Below are 18,725 nucleotides of genomic sequence, written 5' to 3' on the forward strand. Positions count from 1 at the left end.
ACATGGGAGCTCTTCCTAAGGGGCCAGGGCTTTGCTGGGAAAAGCCATTTAGCTAACTTACAGCCAGAATATAATTTTTAAACTAAAATATTTACAGGGAACCAGTGCATTGAGGGCTGCATGGAGCAGGACACGCCACTCTGGAGGTAGCTGTATCCCAGAGCTGAGGCCTCACACCCCCCAGTGCCATGACACTGTTCGGAGCCACTGCCCATGCTGGGTGGGCACCCATGGCTGGGCTCTCAGCAGAGACCACAGCTCACAGACCCACTGAAGAGTTTTCTCTATTCAATATACACTTTGTCCCTATGAAAATACTCTAATCAGCTTATTGCAGAGGGCTTCTCCTGAATTTTTAGTCCCTGTTTGGACTGCACAGGCAGTCTTAACAGAACAATAAATCCCTTGTTAATTTTTCTTACTGGACCCAAGTTTTCTGAAGAGCTTTTTTCCTTTGAAGAAGAAGCCTCTCTTCTTTTTACTCTGACCAGGTACATCACCGCATTTGAGAACGGCCAGCGATGCCTGTTGTGGACACTGCTCGCCCATGGCAAGGCAGGAAGGTGGTAGAGTAGGAATTGGTGAGGAGTCGCTCTGATCAACAGACCCATCTGGATTTAACTGAGTGGGAAAAAGAGAAAACAAAAGAAAAAGCAGAAGTTAGAGCTGATGAAGGACATCACGCCAACATAAACCTCAGTCAGACAACCCTGCCTTCTCCCCACCAGTCTGTCCCTCACTCTGCAAGGCTCAGCTCCTCTGTGCAGTTGCAGACTCAGTTAGGAAGTTTCCAGCGGACTTAAACTCTTTTCTACCCACTACCCAGATCCTGCCTGAGCTCAGACATCATAAAATTCCTTAACTTTAGGCTACGAATAGGACAGCAGAAAAGCCCCACTGAGGACTTGATGAAAGATGCTGTTTCACAGCTGAAGACACTGTAAGTGAAGCATCTCCTGAGAGCACAGATGGGCAGATACTGATGCATCCACAGATGCCTGCAGGCTGCCTGGGCCGCAGCCTGGTGGGCTCCCAGCATACTCTGGGACAGAAGGCCGGTCAGTAAGAAAAAAACCCAACCTAATAAGAACAAGGGCTTTGCCAGACCTTCAAACATTCAACGAGGCTGGCTGAGAGGCTTCTGCAACAGCAGCCATGATCTGCCACAGTCAGAACAGAAATTCGGAGCCTTGTGAGGCTGCTCAGCATCCATCAGATCTAGTTGCAGGAGGGGCAGAAAGAAAAGTCTGGTGCTCTGCAGTGGCATCAATAATGGAGAAAAAGTTCATGTGGAGCAGGACATGGAGAAGTCTTGGATCAAGTGGCACACAGCAACTGGTGTGTTTCTAAGTCACCTGAGCACTTGAGAACGTTAACTGGGATCCACAGTCCCAAACGATGCACTGTGTGCTGCTCCTTTGGAAAGGGCTTTTAGAAATCAGGAAGTGCCCTAGTCCTGGGCTCAGTTTCCTCTTCACAAAATACTCATGGCAGGTCAGTTCCCAGTAGCAGTCTTCTTTCCATGATCTCCTCTCACTGGGTACAGGTGTCTGGTCAGTGACCATTTCTGATCTGGCAAGGCAAGCTTTCCCAAGAAGTCGCAAAGTTCACCAGGGAAGAGGCGTTGGGTTTCTGAGGCATAGGAGAGCACTTGTCCCACTGCCTTCTCTTCCACACAGCTTTCACAAACCATCATCTTCCAAGCTTCCAGCTGTACATCTTATCTTGGCATTCCTTGAAACACAACATGACAGTGGCTGGAGCTGTGCTAAGGAAGAACCCTCTTCCTTGGCACATTGAAGCATCATGCTGTCATCATCTTTCTGCTTGGCTCCCACTAAATCAGGGAGAGTTGAGTGCGTTCCCTTTAAGGGTCTGTAAACAGCCACAGCTCCGACAGGGAAGATGAGTTAGTGACACACTGGCAGCAAGATGCTCTGCCTGGGGTGGAAGCGTTACCGAAGAGCCAAGACATCAGCCCTGCAAAGGAAATGCGTGAGAATCACAGCAGCAGTTTGTAGCTCACTGGCAGGAGGGGATGTGCTTTGCTCCTGGTCCCACGCTGCGCCTGGAGAAAGCTGCTGAATCGAGCAGCTGCACAGACACCACATTACAGCCACAGCTGCCGTGCAGTCCTATTTTATGGGCGGTGGGTTAGTTTAGTTAAAGTTTCCTGGGGTCAAAAAGCAAAAGCAGCCCTGTTCTATCACCCTACTGCTGTTTCAGCACCCCACCTCCTGGGTGACAAAGAGCACACAAGGTGGCTGTGACCTCTCCTCCCCTCACAGGCTGAAGTTATGCTGCTGTATTCCAGTTGCTTCACTCTGCTGCAGGAAGAAAGCACTTCTGGTACAAGACGAGCAGAAAGCTCTTCTCCAGAGTCAGACTCAGCACGTGCAATGCCTGTCAAGTCGGTCCTAAGCAGACAGGAGAACAGGACTTTGAGAACGCTCTGTTTTGATGTGAATATATGACCCCTCCCAACTCCAGAAAGTTGAGAGTCAACTACTGTCTTGCAGCAATCACTTTAAACTGTCCCAAAGTGACAATCACTTTAAACTGCCACGAGACTCTCTCTTACCTGAACTAACCTCTCTGGCTACAGGCACACAGATGGAACTCCTTTCCATCCCTCTTCATTACAGTAAACAAGACAATGGCTGATTTTTCCTGAACTCACACTCTATTTTCACCTGGAAATCTTGTTCCACATGCTTTCAGAGGCACTTCTACGACTCTCCAGATACACAGCACTGTGCTGAAAGCCCAGCTGCTGCCCAGGACATGCTGCAGAGGGCTTGATGGCACAGCCTGGCCCTTGTGCAACTGCACTCTGCCTGCAAGGTCCACTCCTCCAACTAACACCGCAGAATCAGCTGCACTCTCCGTAACTCCTGGCAGCACGCACGTGCAAGGTGCAACACCTGGTGTTGACAGTCCAAGTGTTAGTCAGGTCCGAGAAGTCTGGAAAAAAATCTGAATGAATCTAGATGAACCACTTTCATTCAGAAATGCAAGATTTATGGAGGCAAAGAGAAAAAAACAGAGGAGGGATAACTGGGTAGCCTACTGGGTTAGCTGCATGTAAAAGTAAGAATCCCTGGGTTCTGCTCCAGAAGCTATCTATGCGTTGTGCAACGAAGAATCCTTGGATAAAATGCATGAAAGCATCAGGCCAACACGCAGTGAGTGATCTCTCCGATGAAGCTTAGTTTTGGGCTGTGTGGCTCAGCAGCCCCAAAGGACGTGGGGCGATGCAAAGGCTCCCATGCAGCCAGGGCAGCGGAGGCTCGGTGCCCATGTACCACTGGAAACCATTTTTCTGGCAAAAGTGGGACAGTTTTAGGGCAGATCTGAAGTGGCCCAACAAACCTTATGCGATTTCTCCTCTAGAGCTATGCATAAAAGACTGCACACTAAATGAGAGGCAGGTACCCAGACCAACTCACAAACATCACAATTATTTACTGCAATAAGGACACCACAGCACCAACGTCACTATCAAATACTGAACAGTTAAAAGGAAGTGACTGGCAGTTTCCTGTCTTTGTGGCTGCAAGTCCTGCTGATTCCCAGCTGTGGAATACGATGCCCAAGCAGATTTCCACACACAGAGGCACTCTCACACACAAGCATGTGCAGATATTCTCAGAGGTCCCTATATGGCAGAAAAGCAACAGAAGCAGTTCACAGCTTCATCTGGTAAGAGACAAATGATACTAAAATTAGGGTTTCTTCCCTAAGAGAAACACGCAGGAAAAACTGCTCTGTCAAGGTCCTGATAAAAGCTATTAGGGTTGATAAACAGAAGAGTCATGTTAGTTTTCAGGGGGCGATTTTCAGTGCTGTCTCGGGTACTACCGATTTGCACAATTTCAGGAAAACAATGTTTGAAACTAAGGAAAAACACAGACCTGCTCCCACTGCCCCCCAAAACCAGCGGTCTCACCCCTCCAGCCCCTAAATAGTTTCTTTAAGTATTATCAGCAAGAACAATTATCCACACAAGGTTGGTTTTAGGGACTAAATGTTACTACTTTCTTAAGTTGTTGGCGTGCAGGGGTTTTTCAGGGCTATACTCAGGAAGGAGTAAACTCAAGAAGAAAAAAAACCACATGCTGAGTATGGGCTGTGCTCAGCTGAGCGGGATCTTGCCAAGGTTAAACGAAGTTTTGGCTGTTGACGTGCTTGAACAGTGGTAGAAGGGCCAGGCTGAATTACAAAGCAGGTCTTTCCTAAACCTGAATATCCAGCACAATCCCATCACGGTCCCCAAAACCACCAGATAATTGTTCCAAACAATTGCACTTCACATGCTGAACAGATCACAGTTTGTCTTTAACACAGGACCAGTCTGGGAGGTAAAGACCTGCCACCAGAGGATTCGAAGCTGGACTTGCTGCAGAGCCCCAAACCAGCCTGTCAACCTTCAAGCAAGAAAAGGAGAAAGCTGCAGGTGCAGGAGCCTTTAATATACTAGGCTGGGTGGGAGATTGAGGAGATCTTCTCACAAAAACTTACATGGTTGCTCTCTCTCTCTATGTATCATTCATATCTATCACTGGACTCTTCTCCTCCTCATTCTCTGAAGAAAAGAACCGTCACGGGTGCATAATACAGGCAGAAATAAATACATGAAATCAATTAGAATCCAACGCTTTCTGCAGGTGCTTTACAATCAGTCTTTGACAGAAACTGCATATTACTGATGCAAAAACACTCATTCGACAGCCGCAGCATTAAAGCAACTGCTCTAAGTTGACGAGCATGAGTGTTTCAGGGCTCTAGCTTGTGATCATAACTTCTTGGATACTCCTCTTCGTGCTGTATTTTTTATTGCTTAGTCTGTTCCCCAAATGTTGTCAAGTCTGAAAGTTAAACTGCTTCACCTTTTTCAGTTGCTAGCATTTTCAGATTTACTCAGAAATAATTCAAAACGATCCACCTTCACCAATTTCGAAAGTGAATTGTCTTTATTCTCAGGCCTTTGGCACATCAGCAGAGAGGAGGAAAGCGTGAAGAACAGACAGGGTGAAAATATCAAATCCAAGAAGTTACAAGCAGTTTAAAAGCCACTCAGGACCATGCTGCAGAAGCTCCTGTTAAGATTGGAACTAGCTGTAATACAAGTCCAAGGCTCTGCCATGATACCGTGGTGCCTACGCATGCTGCCTGATGCATTAGGTCTCAAGCTGGGACTGGTAAATTTGACGGGAGGCTGCTTTGCCACGCTGTCTTTCAGAAGATTCAAACAGTATTTCTCTAGAGGCTGTCATGCACCTTTTACCTTTGGTGATTTTTTGCATACTCCCCATTGCCCCCATCCCAAACAGCAGCAGCAAAGGTGCTTCTGCCTATGTTGTATAAGGCAGCAACACACTTTAACAAGCAAGGTCCTAAACTCTATGGAGTGAATATTGCTGGAGTTTGGAAAGCCCCAGGTATGGCTGTATCACTCTGAGAGTTCACTGCAGCTCAGGGATGGCCCTTAGAATATGTATGTTTTACATACTCTCATTTCAAGGAGGTATTCCTTCTGCCTTACCCATCAGGTGTTCTGCCCATAGGTAGGGATGCTGTGACAGAGCCAAAAACTCAGTGGGGTCAGGTTCTGTATCTCCTCAGTAATCACTAAGAATACTTAAATGCAGTTAACTAACACAAGCTTGGTTCTGAGCAGGGTAAGTGTCCTGCTTTTAAAAGGTGGCAAACACTCCCTCCAGATTTAGAAGCTGCTTAGATAGATGTGGATTGCAAAACCCAAGCAGGAGGCAGGACTGCACATAGTAGCCAGAATCACCCAGGGCAGGTATCCCAGTGAAGCGGGGAGGCAGCAGGACAGGAGGCAATCTGTCACTACACAGAAGCAGCCAACACAAAGTCATGCCTAGATAGTGAATGTGGATTCCCACTGAAATAAAATTGGCTTAATCATCTCAACTGAATTTTCCAAGTTCCCAGACTTCAGACTACAAAGAAAAGCAGCTCATGGACAGCCAAGTACCAAAACTAGCAAACTGATCTTGACTCTAAGGCAACAGCTTCCTGCTCTGCAGACTCCAACTCAGAGCCAAGGCAAGGGGAAGCTCTGTTGGATCTTTGGCAGAGTGAAGAGGAGACCAATGGAAAGGTCTGAAAGGCAGGCAAGCCTGAAACATGTCTATTTTATATGGGGTGTTTTTATCGCATTTGAAAGGTATTTCTATTAAAAAAAAAGTGTCATGAACCATAGGAAAAAAAGCTTACAGCCTGGAGCAAGCAGTGGTATCTGGGTCAAACTGCTGTGGCCAGGGGAACAGTCAGCCACTGCTGAAACCAGCACCAGTGGAAAGGGGAGAGAAATGCAGAACAGCAGCAAGCTGGAGCAGCTCGTGGTGCCTGCTGAGCAGTACAGCAGACAGGACCTTGTTACCCTCCGAGGTCCGTGACAAAGCCTGGTCAGGGCAGGCCGAACAGGTGTCACTGTTTCCTCACCAGTAAAACGGAAGAGAGGGATGCAACTAAGAATACTGGAAGTCAAGGGCAGATTTGTTGTGTTACTCTGTTTATCAGACAAGTTGGTCTCTTTTACCTGCCTTTAATAAAACACCATTAGCTAACCCAAACTCTTCATGTCTGCACGGGGCAGATCAGCTACCGGAGCCCTGAAGATTAGCTGAATTTCCCTACAGTTTCTGGGAAGACTCAGGCTGGAATAATGACCTCTGGCATCTGAAACAGGCCCTTGTTGCTGCTGGCTGATGACAGAGAAAAAGGTTAGATCTGTAATAAGCTACACTATGAATTCAATCTGTTTTCATTTTACTGGTTCAGGTCTCCTTTGGCACCCTCTATTCCAATAAATGAGTAATTTGGGAAAAGTAAATCTTTCTGAGAGGGAAACTGAAAAAGGAAACCAACTCTGAATGCTCATTTCCCCCGGGAAAGTTAGATTTGTGTAACCTCAGGGCTCTTAAACCCTGGTAGTAACAGCTTTGCCACCTCTGAATCCCCAGCAAGGACCAGCACTCATGGGCTGGGAGAAAATGGACTGAGTATCCTAAACAGGTAAGCACATGGGACCCAGACAACTTCTAAGTTTAGAAGATGATCCAGTAAGCTACCCATAAACCTTATTTCTGAGTAAGGCCTGCCGCTTGCTCTTCACAACAAGGCATCGAGGCTGTAGTGCAGATCCTGTACCCACAAAGCTTGAAATGCCTGGAAACATGAGATGGAGCTGCAGATGAAACCTAAGGGAGATCAGGCAGTGTTTGAAGATAGAGATGGGAGGCGGGTACAGAGAAAAGGAAGAGCTGAGCATGAAAAACAGGACAAGGAATGCTGCAGAAAGCAGGAAAGCTAGGGTGGCAGCAGTGGAGAGATCTACAGAGGAGGATTCAGGGCCAGGTACTCCCTTAAGGACTAGCTCAGAACCAATCTGGGCCTGCTCTTACATACTTTTATTGGTCTGGCACCACCTGACAGTGTCAATAACCTCCCAAGAAGAATGGAAGGTTGAGTACATGTGAGCTGGGGCCAAGCTGTGTCTCTCCCTGCCTCCCATTCTCTAGAACGACAGAGCACAGGAGATCCAGGAGTGATCAGGGAGGTGCCACACTTTTGGTCTCACTCACTAAGGACAGACTGAATCTGGCAGATCACCCAAATCTCCTGCTTAAGCATTTGTTTCAAAAGTATCTGCGACATAATGCAAGGGGTTAGCTCAATCTTCGAATTCCCTGCATTTGTGGGTTGCTCTCAAAACCTTAGGATCTATCCCACAGCTGTGTTTGGGAAACTCCCCAGTGTGTTCTGAATTTGTCTGAAAGTACTTTGGACTGGATTAAGATATATCTAACCCAGGATGGGTGGAAGAGCATTGGTGTTTGGGTGTTGATAGCCCCAGAACTCTTTGGCATGGATACGAGCTTATCTGAGGAACTGCATGTGTCTGGGGAGCTGGCTGAACTGCTTTGTTTGCAGCAAGATTTCACCAATGACCCTTCTGTGGATCTAAAGAATTTGCTGGTGGGACTTGGGATGCTCTTTGCTCACCTGATCATAATGAGACTGAGAGAGCTCCTAGCACTCCCTTCTAAACTTTTGAGCATCTCCCATGCGATGAACTGAGCTGCATGCAATAATTTAAATGATTCCATCAGATGCTGCATGCTGGGCAATGCCCAATCTCCAGCCACATCACAGTGTGAAAGTCTGTACTATGCAGTCACACAATCTTACCTGGCTCTCAGAACTCAATGGAAAAGCTTCTTTTTCTTTTGAATGAAGTTCCTCGACCACGCTTGCATCTGAAGTTACAGCTTCCAAGAAGTTAGATGGGACAAGGCCTCTCTGTTGGTTCAGCTCTCCCTGCAAGATCAACATTCAGTTCTCACATCAGGTTTCCTGGCTGAAGGAGAAATATTAAATAGAGGAGCAGTCCTATGCAGAGAAGGCTAGGCTATGGTCTGAGAGAAGCCTAGGAACACGCTCATGTTGGAAGGATCCTCAGCAGATTTCGTGACTCACATCCCCGCTTAGCTGTGGAACAATTCAGAGTGCAAAAACAAAGAGGAGAGTAAAGGAAGACAAGGTGGCAGCAAGCCATGACAAATGTATTCCAGCAACACAGTCACTTCTACAAATTCAGAAAATTTCCACTGCTATCCCAGAAGCAACTGGAACATGACTGTGCCACAGGCTTTCTAAAGGCATTTGATTTGCTCTGGCATTTATTTATTTTTTTTTAAGAATGAGGTACTACAGGTACAATGTCCTGTAGGCACTGTCTCTGCGCTCATTAGGGTCCGGAGCTGCAAACCAAGCTTGGCTGTATTCCCAAAAAATTGTCTCCAGTTTAACAGCAGGTGGTTAGGTGAGACAAAAACAACCCCAGCAATGTTGCTGGCCAATACTATAAAAGAAGTCAAACAAAACATTCACAGTGATCCCCTCCAGGATCTACCTGGAGCTGAACCTCAACTTTGATGTGTGAGGACACACTACTTTCTGTGCAGGAAAAGGTGGATGATCCAAAGGCCAGGGACATTGAGGGTGGTGAGGCACTGGCACAGGTTTCTCACAGAAGTTGTGGCTGCTCCATCCCTGGAAGTGTTCAAGGCCAGGCTGGATGAGGCTTTGAGCAACCCAGTGTACGGGAAGGTGTCCCTGCCCATGGCAGGGGGGTTGGAACTAGATGGTCTTTGAGGTCCCTTCCAACCCAAACCATTCCATGGTTCTACGACCATGTTTAGCACACAGCTCATGGGCAGGCACAGTCCTCAGGTAAACACAGTAAATTAAACAGGTACCAGTGCGTGTTGAAGTTGACAAATTGAAGTGTGGCCAGACAGGGGTCACGATACATTTTCATTCTTACGTTACCATTTTAGCCTCCTGCCCTGGATGAGACCATGTGTCTGAGTGCTTGGTGACAAATCGGTTTATAGCAGATGCTGATTCAGCTGATTTATGTACTGAAAAATGCATCCTAGGCTTTGGGAAACCTGCAGTCAGGTTATGCCAAGAAATACACTCAGAACCATTTGGATACTGGGTTTATAGAAGGAGCATGGACTGCCAGAAACAATCTGCACTGCACTAAGCTGATATGGATGTAGCTTTTTTCCAAAAGCAGAGTATTTTTTTTTCCCTGATTTCTGCTCTACTGCCACTAGATGGACTCCAACGATTTCAGACATAGCCACAAGACCTTCCCAATCCCTCTACTTACATAATAGAATCCATCATCGTCCATGGACCCAAACACAGTGATAATGTCCCCTGCACTGAAAGTCAGTTCAGCCTGCAAAGAGCAAGAGAACAACAGTCACAGGAGAAGCACTGCCTGGAATTTCTCACCAGAAACACAAGGTCACCCTGGGCTTCTTGCACAACTTCACCTTGAGGGAGGGGGACCACTGTGTTAAGATTTGCAGGACCAAGATGTAGAAGAGAAATCAAAGTGGGTAACTGCGGAATTCAGTGCTAAGGAAGCATTTCATAAATTAAGACAAGAGCAAAGCCTGTTTCTTAAAATCAATTTTAATAAAACTTCAAAATAGTACCTACCACCTGTTTTGGAAATGTATGTTGAGAACAAGTTGAACAAGCACCAGAAATGCCTTTCATTTCTTTAAATATAAGTACTAAATCCCACTCCCTTGGATGAGTCTGTTCTGCATGCAATGCTCAGGGAGCAGTCACTAGCAGGAACACACACAAATGGGACAATTTGACCTGAAAACAGAACATCATCGCACAACACATGATCCTTCACCACCAGATCCGTCTGACCCATCAGGCAACCCAGCATGTGCTCCCTGGAGCACAAGACCGAAGATGAAGGTGTAAGCAGCCTCTCCTAATAGAAGAAACTGCCCAGTTACAGCAAAAAACCTGCTCTAAAGATAAAAAAGGTGGAGTCTCCAGACAGGCAGTGTCCCACCCAAGACACACTGGCTTTATATGCACATCACAGAAGTGGTAGCTGGAAGAGACCTACTTCTAATATATTTACCTTATGATATCTCTGCTATTCAATTTATCTCTGGAGGTTGCAGGTTCCTACTGTTGGCTATGAATGGCTCTGTTCTGGCAGAGAGACACTTGTAGGGAACTTCACTCACAGACACCCAGAACAGCACAGCTCATCCTACTACGTCTCATTGTAAGTTCACAAACAGCAGCTGCAGCCTTCTAGCAAAACGGGTGACCAGATTTTCTGGGAGTGTGAATGGGAAGCATGTCCAACAACGCAACAGAGCTGCACCAGATTGTTTCATTAATTTGAGCTCTGTCCACAGGGCAGGTTCCAGTAAGACCAGATCACCGCAAAAAATCCAGACATCATCTTGTTGATGAGGGCTCAAAAGCGTTCTTTGGCCGGAGGTATGAATATCTATATGGATGCTGGTTGATACATGCTCTCATTGTATCTGTCCCAAGATAAACCACTATCTCTATACCCCTCTGTCCTCAGAGGCAGGCTGTCTTGCTCATGAGGCACTCGGTTTGAGAGGCAACCATTGCCTGAACTGTGCCACCTCTTGGCCAAACACTCCTTTCTGGATGCATGGAAAGAACCTGCACTCAAACCCCATGTTTATGTTTGCTCAGAGTAGACTAACGCTGCTATGGAGGAACAGAGAACACAGCATGTTCTAATTTAGAAAGGTTTCCTGCAGAAAGGATTCTGCATTGCAATCTTTCTACTCGAAACAGACTTATCCACAAAAATACTGTTTGGATTTTAAGTAGGGACTGCTTGAAAAGAGGACCGGCTCTGAAGTGGAGCCAAGCCTTCTTGCTCGAACAAAGACATACACAGGTAGTTAACACAAAAGACATGCTCACCTAAAGTATCAGAGGTCCATTCAAACTCTTAAGCAGGTTTTTCCTTTTACCAGAGGGTGCCCTGCATCAGCTGTTAACAGCAGGGGCTGCTTCCTCCTGCCCCAGAACTGCTACATCCTGTCTAAGCACTAGAGGATGCTACAAGGCCATGAGATGCTCACATAGTTTCACTGAGATAGGTACTGAAAATCCTCAGTTATCTTGACTCAGTCTTCACAGATAACTGAACACTGTTATCAGAGAACGCATGACAGAACACAGCAGCAAACTCTACATTTTATGACTTCAGCCAGCCCCTTTTAGCAGTTATATTGCCAAGCTGTAATCATCTTGGTTTTGACCAAAGTGCTAAGTGTCTTGGGATAGAAGAAAAAAGAGAGGAAAAGAGGCCTGTAAGAGGAGTGAGGAGCTGGTTGTTACCTCTACGTCTGCATTTGGAGAGCTCTCCTTAGGGTTATAGTCGAAGACAGCCACCATACTTCGAGGAGTCAGCAGTTCAGCTTCAAAGTCCTGATGTTTCTGGCCTGTAGGACAAAAATAAAGGAAAACATCCTGATCTGGAAGTTCTAAGACAAAATCCCAAACCACAGCAACTCCTTCACCATTCTTGGAGTGGACTGAGCAAAAAGAATATTAAGGGGAAACTGAATGGGAGAGAGATCTTAAAGGCTCTAGAAACATTTGGTAAAACTGTTTTCTGTTCTCCTGTATCACCTCACAAGCACAAAAGTGGGAACGTCTCCCCATTCCAGCATCCTGGTGTCCTGCATATATATGCAGGAATGGTTTATGTTGTCTTCTGCTTACACACGAGCACATATATATGTACACACAGGACAGCAGTCTCTTCACAGTGTCTCAAATGGACGTTTCTTCTACCTCCATGCAACGCTACAAGGTTTGTCGTCCAAGTGCCAGAGGAACAGCAAGAGCCCTGGACAGCATTGACCAGCAGCCGAGCAGCAGCAGGACAGAACTCAGCACAAAGGGAAGGGCAGGCCTCATCATCCAGGAAACACGCTCCATTTTCACAACCACCTGCCTGCTCAGCCGCATTACTTACAGACCTGCTCTGAGTCTACAAAAGCAAAGTCTGGCGTTACAGAAATAACACGTTGTCCTGTCCTTCACCGTACAGATTTAAACCCTGCTTCGGGTCAACACTGGATGGGCTAGCAAGGAATCTGCAGGCTTGGCTTCTCTGCACTGTGCACCTAAGCAGACGGAGCACCTTCTCAAGGGACCTTGGATTGTAAGGACCATGCCATCAGATGCATATGAGATTTCCCTGCTCCTCCAAAGCAAACCCATACATACCCTCCACCTTCAAACACTCTCTGTTCAGTCAAAGGCCACAGCACCCACAACTAAATTAAAAGAACTAAAATTCCTCTTTCGTGAGAATGATCATTTTCTTAACAGTGCTCTGAAGCAGCGCTACAGGGTCTTGTGCTGGCCCTTGATCACAAAATGCATCTGTGTTACAATCAAGCACCATCTACTCATAGTAAGAAGGAGCAACTCTCACCTAGATGAGACTTGTACTTCTCCTGTTTATCCAGCCCTGCTGAGGGAAGAAGATGTCTCATCAGTGGGTATTTGTCTTTCAACAGTGACCACACGACACAGCTGACATACAACAACAAGAACAAAGACCAAAGCAGCAAACAACAGAAGCAAACCGTTCATGCAACTCAAAGTCTACATCAGTAACCACGACTCAGGGACGTAACAGGAAGCAGAGGTCAAGCTCCAAAACTATAAAAGACATCACTGTTGTTAAAAAACTTAACACCAGCACAGGGATGGGCTCTCTTTCCACTTCCTAGCGGTTGTACAGAGACAAACATCTGAGGGTCCTGTAAGCAAGTAGTAAAAATTCAATGCAGTCTGTAATCCTATTGCAAAAATCAAAAGAGGAAGCAGTGGGTGACACAGACCTTTTTTGGAGCGTCTGGGTTTTGGAGGAGGGACGGTTTGACGGCGTGGAGGTGGAGAAAATGTGCCATTTCCTTAATAAAAATCCAAAAAAGCAAATAAATAGACAAGAGAAACAGACAGTGAATGGAAAGTGAAGAGCATCTTGAAGAGTGAACAGGCAACAGAGCAGCATGACGTGCCTCCCCTGGGAAGCAGACACCATGATTTCTACGGACAAAGCCCAAATCTCCATTACTCGTCTGTGGACTCATACGAGGCACGATCCACATCCCAAATACACACAGAAATCCATGTTGTATTCATGCCCGTTAGCCATAACACATCACACAACTTCGCTGCACTTTATCTTTCAGAAGCAGCATCATAAGGATAAAATAAAACCTTGTACCATTAACACCCGAAAAACACCAGGTGAGGTGCACCCCATCAACTCACTCAGGTGGGAAGGGACCTTGGGAGGTTTCTGGCTAAAATTTCTGCACTGAGCAGGGTCAGTACTGGATGAGTCCCTGGATAAGCCTGCAAAGGAGTTCCCAGACCAACCCCTCCAAGGCATTTTCTCAGTTACAAGGCTGTAAATACGGATTTTATGGCAGCAGGAAAACAAGAGGCACAGACAGCCCGGCTGCCTAAGGAAACAAGGTTTACTCTCTGCACGCACGCATAAGGTATGTCTTTTTCACTACACTACTCTCCTGAAAATTTTCAAACCCACTGCGTTTCAGGAAGTCTCAGAGCTATTAACTTCCTTTATTCTTCTGAGAGTACGCAGCAGGGCAGGGGACAGAGTGCCTCGAGTATCCACACAGGGATGAAGGCTACCATGGGCATCCAGCCATCTCTGGGCACCAGAGGATACACGCAGAAGAAACATTATTGATGTCCCAAGTGTGAAAAAAGCCTCACCTAAATCTCTCCTCTCCTTAGACATGAGAGAGGTCAAAGGACACAAACCTACCAGAAAAATCACATAGCCACAAAGTGAAAGCAACAGGCTCCTTTGACCCCTGTGCTCCTCCAGATCAACCCTCCAGAGACCCACATTTAGGAGCGGGGCTCTGTCAGCCCCTCGGCCTCCAGGGCTGCACACTGAGTCTCACTGCAGGGAAATGGAAGCAAGTTTGAGCTTTCTTTTTCTTTTTTGTTTTGTTTTGTTTGGGTGGTGTTTTTTTTGTTTGGTTGGTTTTTTGCTCCTGTGAGAGGCAGTGGAACAGCTCAGTCAATGCCAGGGCTTACCTTTGCCTCTCTGAGCACCCATGAGACCCACACTTGTGCTGTTTTACCATGCTGAACTGGTGGGGAAACAGTGGCCAGCCAAAACAAGAATTGCCTCTTATTTTAAGAAGTGGAGCAGGTCAAACAATTGCCACTGGTAGCAGAGAGTACACAGAGGCGTGCAGGACGAGAGATCAGGGGGATAAGGGACAGGTATTGGGGCATCAATATGTTGACAGGAGTCTTCAGGGCAGCTCACAGCCACTGAACTGCAGTGTAACTCAGCCCAAGCAGTGACGGCTGCACATCCCAGGGTAGGTTCCTCTCCTCTCTCTCAGCACACAACTGGGAAGAAACAGGAAAGTTTCTGCAGTGGATAAAGCACTGAACCATGTACTTTAGGGAGTGAGAGAGAAGGAGCTCAAGGACCAGCTCTGCTCCTTGTACACTCCTGACCGCCTACCTTGCTGTCTCACATCCCTTCTTTCCCTTCCTCATATTCCTCCATCCCCAAGTCACAGATTCTCCCACCCAAGAGCAGGGTCACTCCTGTGGGTTCAATTACAGACTCGCAAAACAAAGGAGAGAACAAAGAAGTGAAAACACTTGTTTGCATCCTTCAGCTGCTCTTCAAACTTTTTTGTTTCCCCTTCTCCAGCGAGGATGAGCCTCACTCACGCTCCGTGCTCAGTTCACAGACATGACACCTCCAGCACAGGAGCAACTCCAGCAGCTACAAACACAGCCCTGGGCAGTGCTGCGCTGCCGTAGTCTGGAATGAACCGAGACCTCAGAACATCTGCTTCCTTCATCCATCGAGACCTCCCTTCTCACCACTGCAACAGCCACTAAACAAGCCTGCAGAATCCAGGGACCAGCCCTAGAGATCTTTTTGGTGGACTGCACTGGCCACACAGCTTGACAGCATGACTGAGCTTTCCACATTTCAGCAGAGAAACACGCTGGCAATAGCACAGCACACACAAAGGAGATACAGTACCTACGCTCTCCATTGGTGTGTCAGCAGGCAGGAACCCTTGCTTCAGGAGCTGCTTCTTGATTTCGTTATTCTCCACCTGGACTTCAGATACCATATTACAAGGAATGTACCCCTCCCTTCCTGCACATTCGCCTCTGTAAAAGCCATCGGCATCCTTGTCTCCACACACCTGTGAGGGAGAAGACAGATCAGAAACTCGTTATGCTATAGGGACTGAGACATACAGAGAAAGGAGAAAGGGAAGCTAAGGAAACTCCCAAGATGAAGGAAGTTCTGCCTCCCAAGGTTTATGCTGTCCCTGGAACATCAGATGGATCCATACAGAGCAGGAGACATTCACTAAGGTGTGGTCTTACTTTCAGGATCTGCCCCTCCTTGAACGGGAGCTCCTCTTCTGCTGCATCAGGGTTAGGAGACATCGAAACAGGATCGTAGTCAAACAGAGCCACAAAGATCCTAATGCCATCATCTTTCACAGAGATCTCTGAAGCCGTGCTCCTTGGAGGACCTGTGTGCAGATGGGGACACACCAGAGAGAACATCAGGACCGTTGCCCAGCCGCAGCCCTGCATGGCTCAAACACCACATTGCCCAGCCTCTGCCCTGCTGCCCGGCTCCCTCCCCCTTGCCCACTCACCTGGACTAGATAGCAAAGGTTTCTGCATTTGGCTTCTTCTTACGCTCTTGTTCCCTCTTCTGCTGGGAGCGTGCCAGGCAGCTGTGCCAGGCAGCTCCTGGCCCCTAGGATCTTTGTTACTGGATGCCTGCAACAGGAACCACCAGAGAGTTAGTAGCAGCCTCTGCCTTCTGACTCCCGTAAACAGTGCTCAGCCCAAACGCACTCCACAAAGAGCAGTGCATCCAAATGCAACATTCCTCTTCAGGGACAGTCTAGAGCTGAAAATACTACGGGAGTTGGAAAACAGAACTAGAGTAGAGCCAGGCACCCTGCCAGGCACCAGTGACGATCCCCTTGGCGAGCGTGAGGATGCAGGAAAGGGCATTTCAAGGGGAGGCAATGACATTACAGTCATCATCTACACAAAAAGCCTTCACAAATCAGGTTATTTCACCAGGGATTTTCATTTGGGTCCCACGGCCTCCTGCCAAGGGAGGAAGACCCAGTGAGAAAAGGAATACTGCATCGGTGACACTTGGTCAGTTAGCAGGAAAAGCAGAAGCAGCTAATACAAGAAAAGCCATGAAGCAGCACAGAACTACAGAATCTCTCAGATATTCTTCCAGACAATCCTAGAGGAAGGTCCTTTCTCTGGACAACACTGAACAAAGCAAAATACAGGCAGGCCAGGGAAGCAGAGGGAAGCTAACGCCACTGCAAGCTGCTTCAAAGCCAGAATAGGAAAAAGTCACCCAACCCTTTTGTGCAAGGAGGTGCTACGTATCCCCTTCGAAGGATGTTCGAGCCTCCTTCTCCAGCCAGGTGACTTACAGTCCAGCTCCCAGCCCTGCTCCTCAGAACTGCTCTCACATCTCAGTGCTTCCTTCTCCCGGCAGAAGAATCGCAGGTGTCGGTTCGGAGACCCAGCCCACTCCATATCCTGCTCTTCCACCATCTCCAGTCTGGTCAGGTCCCTTCTGTCATCCGTGTGGACAACCTCAGATTGACTGGAGCAATCGCTCCAGTCCCCCTGGCAGCTCTGGGACTTTTCTGGCCACAGCCTGCTCTCAGGGGGGGATGCGCAGGTCGAGTCCTGATCATCTTCAGAGTCATACTCAATGTCTATTTCCAGGCTCCTGGGGCTGGAGCAGTGTGTTGCCATCACAGCAGGTTCTGCAAACCCTGAAACCACTGCTTTCCTGTGTTTTTTCCATAAGCTGCCTTGTCTGGCACGATTGTACATATCAAACCCCTCCTTACCACCAGCACTGCTCACAACGTTCAGCTCTTCCCTGAGGCTAGGAGCTCTGTATAACCCGCCTCCCATCTGGCTGCAGTTGCCCAGCAGACGACTGCAGTGCTCTGTTAAATCATTCTGTCTCTTCCTACCCATCTCAGGCCGACTCCGGATCTTCTCGCGATAATTATTTCCCTTCTTCTTGCTCCAAGTAGGACTTGTCCCAGCCCCAGACTTTGGATCGTTCTCCTGGTAGCCCCAGTTCCAGTTTGCCTTCTTCTGACTCCAAGTCAGCTGGACACAGGCAGGATTCGAATGGTCAGCATCCCCTCTGCTCTCCTTAACTCCACACTCCTCCTGTGGAGTCTGAGCAGACAGATCCGTGGCAGTATTACTCCCACCTGCCTTCAGAAATGGCTCCTTCGTGTTAAGTGGCTTCTCTGTCCTTCCTGAATGGCAGGTAAGCATTTCCAAGGACTCCTGAGCATCTGCCTTTTCCTCCATAACACACTTCTCATCCTCATCTTCGTCCTCATCCTCAGTCACTTCAGGGATGCTAAACAATTTCTTGCTGTGGTTCTTCTGAAGCGGGAGCTCTAGTATCCTCTCCAGAATCTCCTCATCGCTGTCAGTATCACAAAGATCCATCTGTACCCAGCCCCCGAGAAAAGCCACAGCCAGGACAAGCAAAGGAAAAAAGAGAGGAAATAAACATTAAAAAGAGAGTCAAAGTTACAGCGGATTCCCTCCCAGCACAGTGGTATGGAGCAGCGACTGTGGTCTGCAGCGAAGCAAGGGTAGGGAGCAAAAGAGAGCAATGGGTCTTCTGGCAAAAAACAATCAGATGAACTAGCAATGCAGCGGAAAGCGAGAAAGGCCAATGCATGGAAGAGCTCCCTCCCAGCCTCTGCCTCTACACACACTGCTGTCTGCAGCACCTTGTGCCCACTTGACTCCCCACAGCTTCGGCATCCCCAGTCTGGGATGAGGGGACGGAGCAGCACAGTTCCTCCGTGGCTGTTCACCGCACGTTAGAGCTGATGGGGTTCCTCCCTCCGCAGGGATGAGTGTCACAGCCTGTGCTCACACATGGACACACAGTCCTCCCTTACCTCTCTGTCCTCGCACTGGAAGAGAAGGGAGTGACCCTGTGCAGCAAGACACCCCGTGGAGATGTTGCTGCTATGGGAGGACCTTCCTTAGGCCATTCCAATCATCTGTCAAGGTCCAGCTCTACAGTAATTTACTGTCTGCAAATCCAGGTGAACAGAGTTGCCACAAATACACATGAAAACCATTTACCTCAAAGGGGTCACACAGACTTGTAGCTGAGTAAGAGCCTACCAGGTCACATAAAGCTTTTGGGAAAACACTGC

The 18,725-nt window shown here is 47.7% G+C and overlaps 1 protein-coding gene across 3 annotated transcripts in view; it reads right to left on the bottom strand.

Annotated features, from left to right (window-relative positions):
* Positions 1–408: 408 nt before the first annotated feature.
* Positions 409–18,725, bottom strand: part of TSPOAP1 (TSPO associated protein 1) — a 71,031-nt gene continuing 52,714 nt past the window's right edge. For all 3 annotated transcript variants that reach the window (XM_086624422.1, XM_086624420.1, XM_086624421.1), the window contains 10 exons: positions 16,870–17,997; positions 16,131–16,257; positions 15,850–16,001; positions 15,494–15,662; positions 13,278–13,349; positions 12,866–12,904; positions 11,758–11,861; positions 9,716–9,787; positions 8,224–8,352; positions 409–621 (listed from right to left, as the gene is read on the bottom strand). In XM_086624422.1, coding sequence (XP_086480548.1) covers positions 409–621; positions 8,224–8,352; positions 9,716–9,787; positions 11,758–11,861; positions 12,866–12,904; positions 13,278–13,349; positions 15,494–15,662; positions 15,850–16,001; positions 16,131–16,257; positions 16,870–17,997 — 2,205 coding nt within the window. The remainder of the gene's footprint in view (positions 622–8,223; positions 8,353–9,715; positions 9,788–11,757; positions 11,862–12,865; positions 12,905–13,277; positions 13,350–15,493; positions 15,663–15,849; positions 16,002–16,130; positions 16,258–16,869; positions 17,998–18,725) is intronic.

The sequence above is a fragment of the Tauraco erythrolophus genome, chromosome 21, assembly GCF_009769465.1.
Source record: "Tauraco erythrolophus isolate bTauEry1 chromosome 21, bTauEry1.pri, whole genome shotgun sequence".
NCBI classification, from domain to species: Eukaryota; Metazoa; Chordata; class Aves; order Musophagiformes; family Musophagidae; genus Tauraco; species Tauraco erythrolophus.